General features: G+C 37.5%; 1 protein-coding gene across 1 annotated transcript; it reads left to right on the forward strand.

The window, feature by feature from the left end:
• Positions 1 to 203: 203 nt before the first annotated feature.
• On the forward strand, positions 204 to 19,647 carry LOC144615174 (EF-hand calcium-binding domain-containing protein 13-like). Its single transcript, XM_078442032.2, has 7 exons — positions 204 to 246; positions 2,259 to 2,399; positions 6,366 to 6,437; positions 7,327 to 7,470; positions 7,938 to 8,009; positions 11,327 to 11,470; positions 19,519 to 19,647. Exons 1-7 carry the CDS (start codon positions 204 to 206, stop codon positions 19,602 to 19,604), a joined length of 702 nt encoding a protein of 233 aa, XP_078298158.2. The 3' UTR covers positions 19,605 to 19,647.
• Positions 19,648 to 20,217: the final 570 nt, after the last annotated feature.

Here is a 20,217-nt window from a genome sequence, read left to right on the forward strand (position 1 = left end):
AAAATTAAGGATTTCTGGTAAATGAAGGACTCTAAAACATGTAACAGACTGGAAGAAGATAATTACAAGATAACTAACAAAAAATTAATATCTCAAATATAAGGGAATTCTGCAAATCAACAGTAGAAAGAAAGAAATCAATTGGAAAAATAAGTAAGGATATAAGACTTAGTATACAGGAGGAGAAACCCACATAGCTAAATATGTGTATGAAGAGAGTTGGCAATACTCGCAAATTGCTAGTGAGTAGGTAAAATGGTACAGCATTCCAGATTGCAATCTAGCAGTACTTGTCAAATTCAGTATGCATATTTCTTATGATCCAATAATTCTATTGTCAGATAAATAGCCCAGAGAAGTTTCTTGTAGAGACATGTACAGGGATGCTCCCTGCAACATTATGGGAGGGAAGAAATGAAAACAATCTATGAGTCCATGATTTGGGAAATGGTTGAATAAAATATGGTCCATACATACACGTCATAACAGTAAACTAGATTTACATTTGCACCAGAGAGAGACCTCAGTAATAATACGGTTCCATGAAGAAAGGAAAAAATGGAATACGTGTATAACAAAGAATGCTTTATATAAGTTGGATTTCTACTAATGCCCATAAAACACAACCATATTTATATCTATTTCCAGGTAAACACTGAATTCTAAATAGATAAGATTGAAATAGACGGATTGAAAGAAATTGAGAAAGAGATTGAGATTGAAGTGACAATATTAACAAAGTTGACTTCAGAAACAGATTAGAGTACTCTGTATGCTAAAAACATACACATTCTTTTCAAATACTTATGGAATATCCACAAAAATAGATGATGTATTTAAGCCACAAATAAAAATTTCAGTGAATTCTGAAAATCAGAAGTCATTCAGACCACATAGTCTGACCATGATGTTGTGACATTAAAATTATTTGTGAAAGAAAGGAAAAGTGTTGCTTTTAAGATGAAAAACAAATTGCCTTGTAAGTAATTCCTTGGTGGAAGAATAAAAGAAACCTGAAAGATTTTAGAAATGATGACAGTGAAAGCACTATGTATCAAATCGTGTAGAGTGTGACCAAAACAATCTTACAGGATATTTTATAGCATTAAATGCTTTTATTAGAAAACAAGAAATATCAAAAATAATTTATCTTTTTTTAAGTTTATTTATTTTTGGAGAGAGAGTGCATATGACGGGGGGGAAGAGCAGAGAGAGAGAAGGACAGAATCCCAAGCAGGCTCCTTGCTGTCAGCGCAGCTGACATGATCATGACCTGGGCCAAAATGAAGAGTGGGACGCTTAACCGACTGAGACACCCAGGCGCCTCCAGAACAATTTATCTTAAACGTTCAGTTTACAGAGCTAACCAGCAGCATAAACAACAAAAGAACAGTACAATCCCCCTGAAAAGTGCTAGTCAGGAGCTAACAAAGTGGAAAGTTGAAGTTAGTGAAATAGAACACACACACACACACACACACACACACACACACACGCACGCACTTATCCATATAACCAAAAGTTGGTTCTTTCAAAAGACTAATAAAGAACTCTTTAGGAAGTATGATGAAGGGGAAAAAATAGGGAGGACATAATAAAGAAGACAGTTGTAACTTGGATACAAGGGAGATTAAAAGATATAAATGAATAACACTTGAGTTAGTAAAGCAACAAATTATTGGCATGTCATCAACAACACTGTCATTCTTTCCAAATGTTTAGATAAAGACAGAAAGGGCTGCCTTTTTTTAAATGTTTGTTTATTTATTTTTGAGAGAGAGAGAGTGAGCGAGCATGAGTAGGGAAGGGGCAGAGAGAGAGAGTGCCAGAAGATCTGAAGCTGGCTCTGCGCTGACAGCACAGAGCCTGATGTGGGGCTCGAGCTCACAAACCGTGAGATCAAGACCTGAGCCAAAGTCAGACACTTAACTGACTGAGCCACCCAAGTGCCCCCTTTTGTTTCCCCATCATGGCACTATTTTCTTAGAGATAATTTTGGTATTTTGTTGTTTTGTTTACCTTCCTGTGTTGAACTAGTAAGGTAAACTATTTCAGTGTGTCTTGTTTTCTGATATAAGCATTGTAAACCTATAAATGTTGTAGAGCTTTCAGTTTGGAGAATATTTCAGAGAGGCAAAATCTCTCAAGACTGGGTATTCTAGAAAATGAATACATCTCACCCAAATCAAGTTGTTATGTGCTTCTCTGGATAGACTGACCAACTAGATATCTTTGTATTTTGTCATGTCTCTGTTTAGGAATAGAAGATGCATGTAACGTTGTTAATAGTGTCTTTGATAGGAAAGTTGAAGTTACAGACCTTTTATCTGCGTTGGAGGGCCTGGAGAAACCTTTAAATGAAGAAAAACCTGAGGTGTTACTGAACTCTGAAACAGATGGTGAGTTCTTGAGTTACCTCTCAGTTTTCCTGTTTAGACTATACGTGTTCATGCTGGCTCATTTTTTTTTTTTTTTTTTTTTTAAGAATACTAATACCATAGGTTTAGGAAGATTGTTATGGGACTGCTATGTTTATAAACTGGTTACTGAGAATTGTTGTAACCCTTTTGGAAAGTGTGTGGATACTCTTCTTTATTTGGAGAAGACTAGTAGAAACAAGTACTGTTTTTATCCAGGTTTTAAAATCAGATACTTCTTGGGGTGCCTGGGTAGCTCAGTCAGTTAAGCGTCCAACTCATGATTTTGGCTCAGGTCATGATCTCACGGTTTGAGATCACGATCTCACAGTGCTCTGCACTGACGGACAGAGCCTGCCTGGGATTCTCTCTCTCTCTGCTCTCTGCCCTTCCCCTGTTCTCTCCCTCTCTCTCTTCCTCCAAACATAAATAAATAACCATTAAAAATGTTTAAAAAGATGTTTCAAACATTTTAAAAAATAAATAAAATCAGATACTTCTTTTTTAAAGATTTTTAAAAATGTTTTTATTTATTTTTGAGGGAGAGAGAGTGGAGGAGGGTCAGAGAGAGGGAACACAGAGTCTGAAGCAGGCTCCAGGCTCTAAGGTGTCAGCACAGAGCCTGACACGGGGCTCAAACTCATGGACCACGAGATTATGACCTGAGCCGAAGTCAGACGCTTGACTACTGAGCCACCCAGGCGCCCCATCTTTTTTCTTTTTAGGTCATTTATGCTAGCGGTTTGTCAATTTTAATAACTCTTAACTAATTCCTGGCTTTCTGATCCTCTCTATCGTGTTTATTGTTTCCTCAATTTATGTTTTCATCTGTATCATTTTCTTCTCTACCATTGATTTTGTGACATTTTGTATATATATTTCACATATAGAATGAAATGATCACAACGATAGATCTAGTTAACACGTCACCATGCATAGTTAAAAAGGGGTTTTTTTCTTATGTTGAGAAATTTTAAGATTTACTCTCTGAGCAACCTGCGAATATGCAATACAGTATATTTTTGGATATATATGTATTTTCTATTCTTTTAATTTCACTCTTTCTGTACTCTTCTAAAAAAAGATAAATTTGAAAACATGTAAGGGAAACTAAAATTTGAAAAGAAAGAAACAGGACTTAAAGAAATTAAAAATATAATAATTAAAATTAATTAGCAGACAACAATATTAGCAGATTAAACATAGGTGAAGAGAGAAATATGAAGTGCAAAGGAGTTTGAAGAAATTATACAGAATGCAGCATAGAAAGACAGAGTTGGAATATAGGAAAGAGGTTAGTGGCGCTGGGGTGGCTCAGTTGATTGAGTATCAGATTTCTGCTCAGGTCATGATCTTGTGGTTTGTGAGTTAGAGCCCTGCATTGGGCTCACTGCTGTAAACATGGAGCCCTCTTCAGATCCTCTGTCTCCCTCTCTGCACATCTCCTACTCTCTCTCTCTCCCCCAAATAAATAAACATTAAAAAAAAGAAGAAGAAGAAGCTAAAAGGAAGGCAGAATGAAGAGGTCTACTTATTGTGGCAATCAGTTTGAAATATATATGTGTATCTGATTACGTTATATATTAGTTACAACTAATATAATGTTACATGTCAGTTATATCTCAGTAAAGCTAGAAAAAGAAAGAATGAAAAGATGTGATATATAGCCACACAGGAGAGAAGAGACAGAGTGGTTGCAGAGAAAATATTTGGAGAACTATAGCTGAGAATTTTCCAGAATGAGAAAGACCTAAACCTACCAATACAAGAATTCCAGTGAATCCCACATAGGATGAAAGGAAATCCATACATAGGGTTATCATGATGAAACTGTGACATACCAAAGAGAAAGAAAAATCTTAAAGGTAGCTAGAGAGAAAAGTCAAATTATCTATAAAGGAGGAACGTTTTCTTATTCTTGATATTTTTTTCTGGGTCTTGAAATCTAGAGAAACATTTTTGTAAATTGAGGATAACCACCCCACGTTCCCCTCCACTTTGGGAGGAACTTAGGCTTTGTCTGAGCCTTTGAAACTACAAACTAAAATTCATCCAATTTTGTTTTGTTTTGTCTTTGGCAAACACTCTTTGGGTAAAAACAGTCGCCGTGTTTCTGGATTACAGCCTTTCATCAGTTGTTTGGTCTGGGAATTTCTTACTTTCTTGGCAACACATTGATGAATTCAAGATTTTTTTTAAATTTTTTTTTTTAACATTTATTTTTGAGACAGAGAGAGACAGAGCATGAGTCGGGGAGGGTCAGAAAGAGAGAGGGAGACACAGAATCTGAAACAGGCTCCAGACTCCAAGCTGTCGGCACAGAGCCCGACGCGGGGCTCGAACTCACGGACTGTGAGATCATGACCTGAGCTGGAGTCGGACGCTTAACCGACTGAGCCACCCAGGCGCCCCAAGATTTTTTTTTTTATAGCAATAATTTTATTTAGAATTTTTAGTTGTTTTTAGTAGGAGGGCTGATCCAGATATCTGGCTACTAAATACCAGAAATTGAAATCATTTTTTTCTTTCAATTAAATTAAATCAGACCCTGGGGGCAGGGTGGTTGATTACTGGCACCCTCTCCCATTCCAAAGTCACACCATAATGTGGGAGACAGAGGAAGAGCTTTTAAAACTTCCTTGCATTGTGTTTCTACTGATGCTTTGTTGTTGGAGCCTGTGGTAATCCTGCATCTGTGTGAAGGGAAGCTCCCACAGGGTAATTCTCACTCTTTCCCATCAAACCTCTAGTCTCTCAACCCCTCCCTGTCCCTCTCTTTCCTTCTGTCTCTGTCTCCAGACAAACTCTTCCTCTCTATTTAGGCATTTGGCATATTTTCTTCAATGATTCTAGATTTTTGCAAACATAGTCCCTACCAAAACTCTCAGTCTACAAAAATCTCAGGAGTGAGGAAATATTTAAGGCCAAGCTAACTGCTTCGAATAGGAAAGATGGGTCAAATTATCCTGCCACTTCAAAAGGTATAGTGCCATAGCTCCAATATTTGCCATTTAGATAAATTACAATAGACTTCAATAGAGAAGGGTAACTTTTGAATCAGGCTCTGCAGAGTCCGCTAACTCAAATGCCTGAGGTAGCCAGGCACGTAATGCAAAATTAATAAAATGAGTTGGCTGTAAGACAAAAGGAAGGGGTGTGGACTGTAAGGTAACTTGAGAGCATGTGTCCTAGATGAAGATAGTTAAATTCAAATGGAAAGAAAACCCCACCACTCCCTAGGACAATGGACATGACTGACTCTCAGCTATATTCAGTCTGTGGGCTACCAGCCTATGACCCCTGAAGCAGGCTTCTGTAGGAGTGGGAAAACAATCTTTTCCTTCTGCCCTTCTAGGTTCCCAGCTGGAGCTCTGTAACAAGAGACAGATCAACAAGAGAAAAGCATTCAAAGTTAATATAAATTTTACATGAAAGGGGAATATTCATAAGGAGTTGTTAAAGCTGAATGTTTTGGTGTTAGCTTTGATGAAGTGTGGAAAGTGGTAGAAAACTGTGATAGGACAAAATGAGATGAGCTGAGGGTGGTAAACCAGGGGAAACTTAGTAAGGTCTGTTCGTTCAGATTCCTCTTGGTGTCCCTCCAACCCTCAGTCTTCAGAGATAAGGATGCACCCTCCCTCTGGGTATAGCAAGGGCATCTCTCACATGAGTGTCTTATGACCTGCCTCGGGGCAGGGGATGGGGAGGTCTGAATCCTAACTGTACCTTGCAATTCCCAGATTGTGTTTCCTTGCATTCCCTTTTTGTGTGTGTGTACGTGTGTGTGTGTGTGTGTGCACACGCACATGCTCATAATCTAAGTGTATTTCTTACCATGCATTATGGTCACAGAAGTTTGAAAGCTGAATGAAATTGAAACAATACCAGATCCCTGCTTTAATGAGCTTAAAATCTATTTAAATTCCATTTTATTTCTTAACTTTGCAGAAAGTAAAAAGATCTTAAAAGATGTAATTGATGTTTTCATTAATTCACCTAAACCATCAACACCATTCAATAGTAAGTATAGTAAAAGAATGAAAATTAAAAGTAAATTTCTAAGATCATTCAATGGTATTCTTTTTCTAAAATATAGTTTGTTTTCCCCTGTATTTTTAATTCCTTAAGTTTTCTTTGCTGTATCAAGATGTTATAATCTGCTTTCTTATTCCTTATCATATTTAATCTGTGCTTTGACTGTAATGAATTATTTAGAATTACATTCCTAGAATATGCTTTCTTAAAGCAAAATAGTTTGTCTCAGTATATGCTCCAGTATAAGGTACACATTTTCTCCCCTGGTGAATCTAATACAATTTTCTCTCACCTCCAATAATTTCCATATGCTTCTTTTTCTCACCTATAGTGAAACGTTAAAAAAAAGTACAAAAAAAAAAAAAAAAAAAAGGATTTACTGCATGTAATACTAGTAGGTAGGCTAGCAAGAAAGAGAGGCTTTCTAATGCCTAGGAGAGGGTGTGACTGTTTTTCAGAGTATAACAGATTTATATTTTTCAGTTTTCCTTTTGCCAACTAGCTGGGTTCTATTTTTGATATTTGACTTCATTCTAAGAGCTATTTATTATCAAGCTGTTCTTGAAATGCTTTACAGTCTATGAAAGACTGGAGCATGTAGTAGAAAAACCTTTGAGGAGAAATAGTTAATAAATAAAAGCAAACTTCTACAAAATGTTGCAGAAACTCAACTTTTAGCTGGCTAGGGGTATGTTAAATTTTGCTTATTGTTTAAGTGACTTCTGAAAACAGAGCCCACTGACATGTTTTGAAAGCCCTCTAACTCAGAATTCCTTTTGTAATGCATCTACTCTGTGCAGGTTAGGGTGTTAAGTCTAAAAAAGGGCTTTGCCTCAACTTCCTCATCACTTCTCTATTCTTGACATGTTTACAGATTTATTTAAAGAGATTACAACTCTTGATAAGATCAGAAATGATAAGATGCCTATAAATGAGCTGAGGTCCCAACTCCGGAAGGCTAGAATTCTATTAAGCAACAAGACGTTCCAGGAAATTCTGGGTCAAGCATCTATTGATGGTGAGTCCTTTTTAAAAGAACAATCTCTGTTGAAGTCCTAGTTTTACTGTGTGCTTGGGATATGTTTTATATATGTATGTTTTAGATAAACTAGGTCTTAGAAACATAATGAGAATGTAGGCATACTGAGAACAAATTAAAATTAATATTTTTTTACTCTTGGAAATATTTTTAAGAGTCACCCTCTGTCTGGCATCACATTTGTAAAATGTATACATCAATATTTAATTAAGACAAATAATACCGTTAGAATTTTTTCTTGTTTTAAGGGAATAGATTCGTGGTAAAATTATTTTAAATTGATTAGTTTTTATCTGGCTAATTTTCAGACATTAACAAAATTTGTCCCCTCCCCCCCCCCACCCCCCCCCCCCCCCACACACACCATTCCCTGTCATGGTTATTTTAATGATGATTATTAATATTGACACCTTGCCATTTTATAATCCTTATACTTTACTTTTTAGAAAATAGTGAAGTAAGTCTCAAACAAATTTTGGAGGCTTTGAACACAAATAAGCCAGCTCCTGAATTTGAAGGTGGGTCATATTTCCCATTGCCTTTTGTTATTATTAAACAGTATTGTGAGCTATAAATGATATTCAAAAGCTGTATATTTTTATAATTAAAAGTACACAGTTTGACATATGCACACACCTATAAATCTGTCATCACAATCAAGGTAATGAACACATCCCTGACCTGCAAAGCTGCCTCATGCTCCTTTGTAATCTCTCCTGCCTTTTTCCCATCCTCTTCCTCATCCGTAGGCAACGACTGATCTGCTTTTTGCCAGTATAGATCCATTGGCATTTACCAGACTTTTATAAAATGGGTATATTCTTTTTTGCTAGATGCTTTCATTCAGCATAATTATTTTGAGATTCATCCACGTAGGATGTATCAGCAGTTCATTGTCATTTATTACTGGCATAGCACTCCATTTTGCTGATACACTGAAGTTTGTCTACTTACCTGGTGCGGCTCGTTAGGCTATTTCCAGTTTGGGGCTCTTATAAATAAAGCTGTTATGAACAGTTGTGTACAACAATATTCATCGTATGAATATATGCTTTCCTTTCTCTTGAGTAGTTACCAAAGATTGGCTGGTTCACATGGTAGGTGTATGTTTCACTTTTTAAGAAACTGCCAACTGGTTTCCAGAGTGGCCACACCATTTTACATTTCCACCAGCAGTGTATGAAGAGGTCCAATTCCTCCATATCCTTGGGAGTGCTTGGTGGAGTCAGTCTTTTTAATTTTAATCATTCTAATAAGTGTGTAGTAGTATCTCATTGTGGTTTTAATTTGTGTTTCCTCACTGATTAATGATGTTGAGCATCTTCTCATGTGCTTATTTGTCATCTGTGTATCTTTATAAAGTGTCTGTACAGATCTTTTTTAATGTTGGATGGGGGGGCGCCTGGGTGGCTCAGTCAATTAAGCGTCTGACTTCAGCTCAGGTCATGATCTCACGGTCCGTGAGTTCGAGCCCTGCGTTGGGCTCTGGGCTGATGGCTCGGAGCCTGGAGCCTGCTTCCAGTTCTGTGTCTCCCTCTCTCTCTGCCCCTCCCCCGTTCATGCTCTGTCTCTCTCTGTCTCAAAAATAAATAAACGTTAAAAAAAAATTAAAAAGTTGGATGGGTTTTGGGGCGCTTGGGTGGCTCAGTCGGTTAAGCGTCCGACTCGGCTCAGGTCATGATCTCACGGTTCGTGAGTTCAAGCCCTGCGTCAGGCTCTGTGCTGACAGCTCAGAACCTGGAGCCTGTTTCGGATTCTGTGTCTCCCTCTCTCTCTCTGACCCTTCCCTGTTCATGCTCTGTCTCTCTCTGTCTCAAAAATAAATAAACGTTAAAAAAAAATAAAAAAAAATAAAGTTGGATGGGTTTTTTTGTATTTCTGTTTGTATTCTGGATACATGTCCTTTATGAGATATATACTTAGCAAATATTTTCTCCGAGTCTTCTACTGAGCACATTTTTCTCTGAGTGTCTTCATTTTCTTAAGTGTCAAGAGCATTAGTTTTAATTTTGATGAAGTCCAGTTAATTAGTTTTTTTTTTCTTTTATATATTGTGCTTTTGGTGTCACATGTATGAAATCTTTGCCTCACCCAAGGTTACAAATGTTTTATTATATTTTCTTCTAAAAGTATTATGGGTTTTGGTTTTGCATTAAAAAATATTTTTTTAATATTTTTATTTATTTTTGAGAGAGAGAGAGAGAGAGAGAGAGAGAGAGAGAGAGAAAAAGCACAAGTGGGGGAGGGGCAGAGAGAGAGGGCGACAGAATCCAAAGCAAGACTCCAGGCTCTGAGCTATCAGCACAGAGCCTGAGGCGGGCTCAAACTCACGGGGAGATCATGACCTGAGCTGAAGTCGGATGCTTAACTTACTGAGCCACCCTGGCACCTCTGGTTTTGTATTTTAGCTCTGTGATCTATTTTGAGTTAATCTTTATATGTGGAATAAAGTATGGATCAGAGTTCCTTTTTGTTTTGTTTTGTTTTTGCATATGGACCTTCATTTGTTCCAGCACCACTGTTGAAAAGATTGTATTTTCTCTATACTTTCTATACGGAAATTCCTTTGTAGTTTTGTAACAAATCATATAAATATACATATATATTTATTTCCTGGATTCTCTCTTCTGTTCTATTAATCTTTGTCAGTTTTTACACAAACCACATTGTCTGACTCCTGTTGCTTTGCAATAAACATTGAAACCATTCAGGTAGTATTGGCCCTCTAACTTTGTTCTACTTTTAAAAAGTTGTTTTGACTGGGGCACCTGGGTGGTTCAGTCAGTTGAACGTCCGACTTCAGCTCAGGTCATGATCTCATGGTTCGTGGGTTTGAGCCCCATGTCAGGCTCTGTGCTGACAGCTCAGAGCCTGGAGCCTGCTTCGGATTCTGTGTCTCCCTCTCTCCCTGCCCCTCCCCTGCTTGCTCGCTCGCTCTCTCGCGCTCTCTCTCTCTCAAAAATAAACATTAAAAAAATGTAAAAAAAAAAGTTGTTTTGACTATTCTAGGACTTTTACACTGCCATGTGGATTTTAGAATCAGTTTGTAATGTCTACAAAAAAACCCTGCTGGGATTTATTGGAGAAATAAGGCACTCATGAATTAGGATTTGTTGGAAAATGTCTTATCTAATAATGTCTTACTAAATAGTACAACTCTTTCCTGCAATTCTTTTGAGTACCAGTACTTTGCCTCCTTTTAAATATTCTCTTAGATAAACTAGAGATTATAATCCAAACAGTGACCTTGAGTGTACCATGATTTGTGGGAGTCATTGAAAAGGCAGACAGAGGCTTGGCTCTAATCCTAAGGACCCCATTTAGAAGGGAAAATCCCTAGAGGTTTTAGATAAGAGCTGGGAATGGGGCACCTTAATACTCCCACACTCCTTGGCGGACTTCTAATAATAGAGTGAAAGTTATGAAGAATATGCAAAAACTGAAAGCAGTAGCAAAATAAGCAGAAGAAAATTCAGGACTAATATTTTTATACTCTGAAATTTGGGCTATTTCATATAGACAGAAGTAAGCCCCAAATTCTGTCTCATGCATATACAATGAAACATTTCCCTAAAAGATGCAATGGCCTATTTTAACTTTTGAGAAGCTGATACCTTGAGTGTATGATGATTTGTGTAACTCATTGGTAAGGCAGTTAAGTTAAAAAACAAAAACAAAACTGAGTCATCTTAGTTTTTTTAGTTTGAGACAAAAATAACTGAACATCTCAGGGAAATATGCTTGGAATAAAGGGATGTTTGGCTTATTAATTTTGGAATCATAATGATAATATTAATTGAAATATATGACCTATAGAATCCCCCTGTGTTTTCAGGTTTATGTACTGCCCTCCAAACTGTCAACTTGATGAACTGCAACAGAATTCAGATTGGTGACTTGAAAGATGCTTTTGATGACCTCAATGTTTCTGTAAAGCCTGAAGAACACCAGATGTTAGTGAAAACGCTTGATGTTGATGGTATATATAACTACGTTGACTTTCCAAATAAAGTGATAGCAAATTTTCCATTCCCCTTCCCTATCCTCCATTCATCACTCCCCAATAATTTTTTTCTTTATTATCCTAATGGAAAAAGTACTCTAAGAGAGCGTGTCTACTGAGATCATAGATTTATCTTGACAGAAAAATCTTTGAATAAGATTAATAAGATTTTTTATGACCCATGAAGTATCCTGTGTTGATTCCATCAGAGTGTATCTGTGTGTATGTTTTTAGCATCTTCAGGGAAGGCAAGGTCATTCTCTGTGAAAGCTGTGCTGAAGGGAAACTGCTCTGAGCCAGGAAGAGACTGAGGGAGGACTTTCTCCCCTCTGCAGGAGACATTTGTGGGAGGAGACTGATTGAATCCTAAGAGGTTTCAGAGAAAACAAGGTATAATTTTCAAATTTTGCCAATTATTATGTGGTTCTTTTATTCATTTAAATTCAGTTCCTAAAAGTATTTTCTTTATTCCATTATTAAATGGGTTTAAGCATTGTTTCATTAATCATATTGACTGGAGCCGCTGTACAGCACAACTTATGGGTGCTTGTAAACAGCACCCTTCAGCGTTAGGCAGTGCCTGGCCTGTATGACTATGGGACAGACCTGATCCTGAGTGTCTTTGATATGTAAGGGGTCATGTAATGTGTCAGATAATCGAGTAAATATAAAATATTCATAGGAAGCTTTCAGTCTAGTTGGTGAGGCAAGCTGTAAACAACAAAAGGGTATATAACAATATAAGAGATAAAGGTTTAGTGAATTTACAATGGTATATGGCAGTACTTGAATAATAGCCAGGGACATAGTGATGTGATGTGTTGTGATTTATAATAAGAAATATATATTTGCCCTTCAACCCCATTCCTGGCACGGAGCTCCTAAAACACTGGCAAATCCCTAAGTGATGAGAACTCTAGGGGCATCTTTTGTTCTAATAGGTGATTCTGGGAAGGCTTCTGGTTTCTAGGTGGGGACTTGTCACCATAAGGATAAGCCATGATTGGAACTTTGGAATTTTCAGCTCTATCCCCCACCCGCATTCTTCAGAAAACGGAGAGGGTCTGGAAATGGAGTGAATCATTGATTATGCCTATGTGAGGAGGTCTCCATAAAATCCTAATAGTATGGGGTTTGGGGAGTTTCCACGTTGGTGAACACATCTACATACCAGAAAGATAACTGACCCAACTCCACAGGGACAGAGCTGCCGTGCTTGGGATGCTCCCAGACCTCCCAGACCCTATGTATCTCTTCATCTGGCTGTTCATTTGTATATTTTATCATATCCTTTAATAAACTGATGAATGTTAAGTATTTCCCTGAGTTCTGTGAACTATTTTAGGAAATAATTGAGTCCAAGGGAGAGAAAGTCATGGGAACCTCCAATTTGTAGCCAAGTTGGACAGAAGTTGTAGGTAACCTGGGGACCTACTACTTGTGATTGGCATCTGCAGTGGAGGGGGAGCAGTCTCATGGGACTGAACCCTTAACCTGTGAGACCTGATGCCATCTCCAGGTAGATAGTGTCAGAATTGCGTTAAATTGTATGACACTCAGTTGGCGTTGCAGAGAATTGCTTGGTGGGAGAAAACCCCCCACATATCTAGTGTCAGAGTGCTGTAAGCGTGGCCGTAGAGTGAGAGTAAAGAAGAAACACAGGAGGAGGACTGAGTTTTTTCCTCCACAAGTGATGATAGTGAGTTGTATGAGAGTTCAGAGGTGAGCTATTTCATTCATTCAATGAAAGTTTATTAAGCACTGTTGCTTGCTAGACACTAAGTATATAAAGATAAAAGAGCTTACAGTCTGTCAAGATGACAAACAACGCGAATTCCAATTGTTAAATACCACGACAGAGGTAAACAGAGTGTTATGGGAACGTATACAATAGGTACCTAACCCACACAGGGTTGGATAAGGTAGTCAGAGAGGCTGTTTGGAGGAGATGCTGTTGGAGTTGAGTTTTGAAATATGAGTAGGAACTAGCCAAGAATTGCAGGTGCAGGGAAAGGGGCTGAAAGGAGTTAGGAAGGAATGTTCAGTATGTACAAAGTACAGAAGAACAAAGCTCATGGAGAAGCCAAGGAACTCTAAGTAGTCCAGTAGGACTTACAGCATTGGATCTCAGACTGATTTACATCAGAACTACCTAGGAATTTGTTAAAAACCCAGAATATCTGAATCATGGCCAAGGTGTATGTGTGCGTGCGTGCGTGCGTGCGTGTGTGTGTGTGTGTGTGTTTAACAAGCTTTACAGTTCAGGTTGATGTTTGACTATCAACTTGATGGTGCATAGTGGTGGAAGGAGTGGGAAAAGAAAGAAATGAAGTGGCCATATAGTCAAGAGCAGATCCAGAAGGGCTTTGTTTTTATCTTTGTTGTTCTCTGAGCAACAGAGTTTGAATTTTATCTTGAAGACTCTAGGGAGTCATTGAAGAAGTCAAATTTGAAAAGTGACATGACTAATTTTGCACTTTGTAATGGGCATTATGATAGCAGTGTTAAGAAAGAGCAGAGGGGGGCAAGATTGGAAGCAAGGACACATTTTAGAAGGCATGCAAGAATTCGGGTTAAAAGTAATGAGTGTTGATGTAAGGCATTGGCTCCAGGGATGGGAAGAAGGGAACAGATATGAGTTCTAGGAGGCAGAAATTCTTCATTGTTTGGTTAAGTTAGGGAAGGAAAAGAGAGAGGAATTGAGAATGATTAACAGACTTCTGGTTTGGGAGACATTTCATGGTGATGTCTTTTTTTTTTTTTTTTTTTTTAAGTGTATTGATTTATTTTTGAGAGAAAGAGTGTGAGCTGGCTAGGGGCAGAAAGAGAAGGAAAGAGAGAATCCCAAGCAGGCTCCATCCTCTCAGCGCAGAGCTGATGTGGGGCTCAAACTTACGAACCACTAGATCATGACCTGAGCCAAGATCAAGAGTCGGTCACTTAACCGAGTCATCCAGGCACCCAAGTGATGCATTTTAATAAGCTGGGGAATATAGGAGGAGGCTTTAGTGCAAAGATGAATTCAGCTTAGGATATATTGTGTTTGATGAAGGGCATGATGGAGGGAAGAGATTGAAATGAGAATAGATAAATCTAAATTCCTTCACAAAATGCACAAGGCCTTTTTAAATCTAGTTCCCGTTACTGGACCTGTTAAGATTAACCTTTGCCCACAAACTTTCTGACACATTTTTGTAAGGTTTCAAGACACTTACTAGACACAAATAGAATAATTTAAACTAAATCCAAAATTAAAAAACTACTTATAGTTTCCAGAACGCATCATACTCACTTATATACATTTTCCGTATGAGTCTTTCTGTCAACCTTCAAATATGCCGCCAAGTCAGTAAAAATGTAACCTCCTTGAAGCTTTTCTTAATTCATTCAGTTAGATGTGGAAGCCTTTTACATTTCAATAACATGCCATGTTTAGCATCATTGAGACAATTTTGCTTTATAACTGTTTGAGAAAAGTGATATTATTTTGGAGAAATTTCCATGAGAATTATGAGGAGAGGATACATTTTGAGCATTTGGTTACTGATGAAAAATGAATACTTAAACTGTAAGCAAATTAAAAGTATTCTGTGGGGAGAACAGGTTAAATATTTACAGCCATAATACAATGTGAGGTAGGTAGAAAGATCAAATGAGAAACATATGTTTTTGTTTGGGTTTCCACTTCTTACTTTGACCTACATCACAGTATCTCATTTATTTTGCAGGTTCTTCCAGCTAACGGGAAAAATATAAGTACTTGCATATTTCTGAATATACAATATGTACATATTGCTTAAAAAAATTTAACAGGAGGGGTGCCTGGGAGGCTCAGCATCAGACTTCAGCTCAGACCATGATCTCACCATTTGTGAGTTCGAGCCCCGTGTCGGGCTCTGTGCTGACAGCTCAGAGCCTGGAGCCTGCTTTGAATTCTGTGTCTCCCTATCTCTCTGCCCCTTCCTCCCTCCCTCCCTCTCTCTCTCTCTCTCTCTCTCTCTCTCTCTCTCTCTCAGAAATAAAATAAAAACATAAAAAAATTAATAGGAACTACACTACCACTGGGTAGGTGGTCATTTTTAAAGTTTGCCCCCTAGATGAATCTTCAAGTTTCTTGTTTTCAATTGTTTAAAAAGTAAGAAATTGTTAGACAAATAGTCATTGGTTTACATTAAAACTGACTTCTCAGAAATGCTCATTCTTTTAACCAATTAATATGTGAAAACTAATTCCTTTCAGATATATGTTATAAAACCCAAAATAACAGTTTAAACTGAGATGGGAGGGTTGATTTATAATAAAATGATTTTGTTTTAAAAAGAAGATGCAAATTAATCCAGTTATTGCTTGCTTTAGACCTAATTTTGCCTCATCTTAATTTTTCATTCTTTTATTTAAATTTTGTGTTTACCTCTTCTGTCTTCAATATAAAGTAATACACCAGGAAAGAAAGTGGTGAAAATAAGTAAGAGAATATCATAAAAATAATTTGTAATAACATTAGTCAATACTTTTATATATCTAGCGCATCCAATTATCCTAGTTCTTTTTTCTCTGCATCCATTGTGCCAATTGACACTAGACACTTCAAACTAGACTCATACTTAGAGTCTGTGAAAACTTCGTACAGTGTTCATTAAAGAAGGATGTTAATACAACTGTCAAAACCACAGAAAGTTCAGAGCCATGTCGAGTAAGAAGTTGCTGCGGCTGAGGTTAAACAGGTTGTTGCCTGTTTTCTCCTCTATGGTTTTGATGGTTTCCTGGCTCACATTTAGGTCTTTCACCCGCTTTGGGTTTATTTTCGTGTATGGTGTGAGAGAGTGGTCCAGTTTCATTCTTCCGCATGTTACTGTCCAGTTCTCCCAGCACCATTTGCTAAAGAGACTGTCTTTTTTCTATTGGATACTCTTTCCTGCTTCGTCAAAGATTCGTTGGCCATACACTTGGGGGCCGAATTCTAGGTTCTGTATTCTATTCCATTGGTCTATGTGTCTGTTTTTGTGCCAGTACCATACTGTCTTGATGTTTACAGCTTTGTAGTAGAGCCTGAAGTCTGGGATTGTGATGCCTCCTGCTTTGGTTTTCCTGTTCAACATTACTTTGGCTATTCAGGGTCTTGTGTGGTTCCCTACAAATTAAAACATTGTTTGCTCTAGCGCTGAGAAGAATGCTGGTGCAATTTTGATTGGGATTGCCTTGAATGTGTAGATTGCTTTGGGTAGTATCGACATTTTAACAATATTTGTTTTTCCAGTCCATGAGCGTGGAATGTTTTTCCGCTTCTTTGTGTCTTCTTCAAGTTCTTTCGCAAGTTTTCTATAGTTTTCAGCATATAGATCTTTTACATCTTTGGTTAGGTTTATTACTAGGTATTTTATGGTTCTTGGTGCAATTGTAAATGGGGTTGATTTCTTGTTTTCTCTTTCTATTGTTTCATTATTGGTGTATAGAAATGCAACCAATTTCTGTACATTGATTTTATATCCTGTGACTTTACTGAATTCATGTATCAGTTCTAGCAGCTTTTTGGTGGAGTTTTTCGGGTTTTCCACGTAGAGTATCATGTCATCTGCAAAAAGTGAAAGTTTGACTTCTTCTTAGCCAATGTGGGTGCCTTTTATTTCATTTTGTTGTCTGATTGCTTAAGCTAGGACTTCCAACACTCTGTTAAATAACAGTGATGAGAGTTCCAAAAGCGAGGGAAATAAAAGCAAAAATGAACTATTGGGACCTCATCAAAATAAACAGCTTCTGTACAGCAAAGGAAACAATCAACAAAACTGAAAGGCAACTGATGGAATGGGAGAAGATATTTGCAAATGACATACTGGATAAAGGGCTAGTATCCAAAATCTATAAAGATGTTACCAAACTCAACACATGAAAAACAAATAATCCTGTGAAGAAACAGGCAGAAGACACAAACAGACACTTTTCCAAAGAAGACATCCAGATGGCCAACAGACACATGAAAAGATGCTCAACATCACTCATTATCAGGGAAATATAAATCAAAACCACACTGAGATACCACCTCACACAGGTCAGAGTGGCTAAAATTAACAACTCAGGAAACAACAGATGTGGGTGAGGATGTGGAGAAATGGGAACTCTCTTGCACTTGTTGGTGGGAATGAAAACTGGTGCAGCCTCTCTGGAAAACAGTGTGGAGGTTCCTCAAAAAATTAAAAGCAGAATACCCTACGACCCAGCAATAGCACTACTAGGAATTTATCCAAAGGATACAGGAGTGCTGATTCATAGGGGCAAATGTACCACAATGTTTATAGCAGCACTATCAACAATAACCAAATTATGGAAATAGCCCAAATGTCCATCAACTGATGAATGGATAAAGAAGATGTAGTTTATATATACAGTGGAATACTACTCGGCAATGAAAACGAATGAAATCTGGCCATTTGCAACAACATGGATGGAACTGGAGGGTATTATGCTAAGTGAAATAAGTCAGTCAAGGAAAGAGAGATCTATGTGTACACTCATGTGGAATTTGAGAAACTTAACAAGAGATCATAGGGGAAGGGAAAGGGAAAAAATAGTTTCAAACAGAGAGGGAGGCAAACCATAAGAGACTCTTAAATACACAGAACAAACTAAGGATTTATGGGGGGGTGGGGATCAGGGGAAAGTGGGTGATGGGCATTGAGGAGGGCACTTATTGGGATGAGCACTGTATATTGTTGTATGTAAGCAATGAATCATGGATTCTACTCCTGAAGCCAAGAGTACACTGTATACATTGAATGTTAGCTAACTTGACAATAAATTATATTAAAAAAACACACACACAGAAAGTTGTCCTCTCTCTTTTCTTACAGCTTCTTAAGTTATGAAGGTAAAACAAAATGTAATTAGAATAATCCACTAGGATCTTTATTTGCCACCTACCATTCTCTGAATGCCTGCTGATCAAAGTTTTTAACTGCAGATTTTCCTTGATAGACTGGAATGAGGAAAGTTTCCGTCTACTGTCAGTGCTCCAGCTGCCACAGGGGGATAAATATAGAACTGATCAAATTAAAATTTGGCAATATGGAAGTAAAAAAATGTATCTGATCTGTCCCAAAGAGTTGTTATTTGCATGGAAATAAAATCATCAGTTCATTTGAATTCACTGAATTCATTGAATCACATTCAATATATCGCACATTGGATTCATTGAACCACATTCAATATATCACACAAAAAGGAAATATTGTGTTTGAGGGCATGGAGTGGACACGGAGTTGAAGATGTGCAGTAGACAATGGTCTAGCCTAGAAATAGAAACTTGAGAGTCAGCAACATACAGTTTGTAGTTACAAGAGAATTCAGGAATGGTTTATAGAGTGCAACAAGAAGAGGGCCAAGGACATTGAAATGCTAACATTTAAGTAACGGTGGAGAAAGAATAGTTTATAAAGGACGTAACAGGAAGTAACTAGAACGAACAGTAGGAGAGAAACCAAAAGAAAGCTATAGCAACAAAACAAAGAGAAAAAAGAGTTTGAAGGAGGAAAGTATTAGATAAGACCAACAAATTAAGAAGCATTCATTAATTTGGGAATGAAAGAGGAAAGTATTAAATAAGACCAAAAAAAAGTATTCATTGATTTGGCAGTAAATAGTTAATGGGTGAACTTGGTAAAAGCAGTTTTGAGAGGGTGGAAGCTAGATAAGACCAGTTTGATGTGTGAATGACAATATGATTATGATGAATAAGAACATTTCTTTCCAGAAAATAGTTTGGGAAGGAAAGAAAAAGGAAAGAGTAGTGGTTAGAGGGTATCATCTAGGTTCAACAGAAGGCTTTTTAGAAATCTAGACTTAGGAGCTGGTTTTGACATATGAATAGGATTTAAATAGGCAGACTGTAGATTGCATTCAGGACAAAAGTTTACGTAGCTAGAAAACCATAAGATGCTTTAAGGGGCAGCAAGAGAACCGATTTAGCTCACTGTGGAAGTACTTTATGTTTCTTGAATCTACTAATTTTTCTTCTGTTTTTGTCTTCACAGAAAAGGGAGATACTTCTCTAAAGACTGCCCTTTTAGCACTGAAGAGCATTAAGCGTTTTCGAGATTTTAGAGGTGAGAATAATTAGGAAGTTTTGAACACAGTTAGAATATAGGAAACTTTTAGCTAGTTGTTGAAAAGTGATGGACTACTTACATCAACATATAACTAATATGCTACAAGATTAAATGAATGGTATACGCTCAGTATTTTGGGTATTCAGATGAAGGTGAGCTTCCTGTGTTCATGTAAGTCTAGTTTGAAACATTGCAAGTTTGTAATTGAAGCAAATAATATATCTTCTAACAAGGTTGCCAAAAATACATGACCCTAAAAATATTTTAATAAATTTAAGGGTTTTGATTAGGTAATACATTCACACAGATCATAAATAAAAAAGTATTGGGGTGCCTGGGTGGCTCAGTCGGTTAAGCGTCCGACTTTGGCTCAGGTCATGATCTCACAATTCATGGGTTCAAGCCCAGCATCAGGCTCTGTGCTGACAGCTCAGAGCCTGGAGCCTGCTTTGGATTCTGTGTCTCCCTCTCTCTCTGCCCCTCCCCTGCTCATGCTCTGTCTCTCTCCGTCTCAAAAATAAAAATAAAACATTAAAAAAATTTTTTTAAGTAAAAATAAGTAAAAAAGTATTTAAAGATACACAATGCGGGGCGCCTGGGTGGCCCGGTCGGTTAAGCGTCCGA

Source organism: Panthera onca (genome assembly GCF_046562875.1).
Source record: "Panthera onca isolate mPanOnc1 chromosome E1 unlocalized genomic scaffold, mPanOnc1 haplotype 2 h2.Chr16_ul_9, whole genome shotgun sequence".
In the NCBI taxonomy this organism is placed as follows: Eukaryota; Metazoa; Chordata; class Mammalia; order Carnivora; family Felidae; genus Panthera; species Panthera onca.

Excerpts from the sequence above, each read along its gene's own strand:
- LOC144615174 (XM_078442032.2), top strand. The coding sequence starts at position 204 with ATGTGTATGAAGAGAGTTGGCAATACTCGCAAATTGCTAGTGA. Across the intron at positions 247-2,258 it reads TACTCGCAAATTGCTAGTGA|GAATAGAAGATGCATGTAAC; the intron begins GTAGGTAAAATG and ends GTCTCTGTTTAG. Across the intron at positions 2,400-6,365 it reads ACTGAACTCTGAAACAGATG|AAAGTAAAAAGATCTTAAAA; the intron begins GTGAGTTCTTGA and ends TTAACTTTGCAG.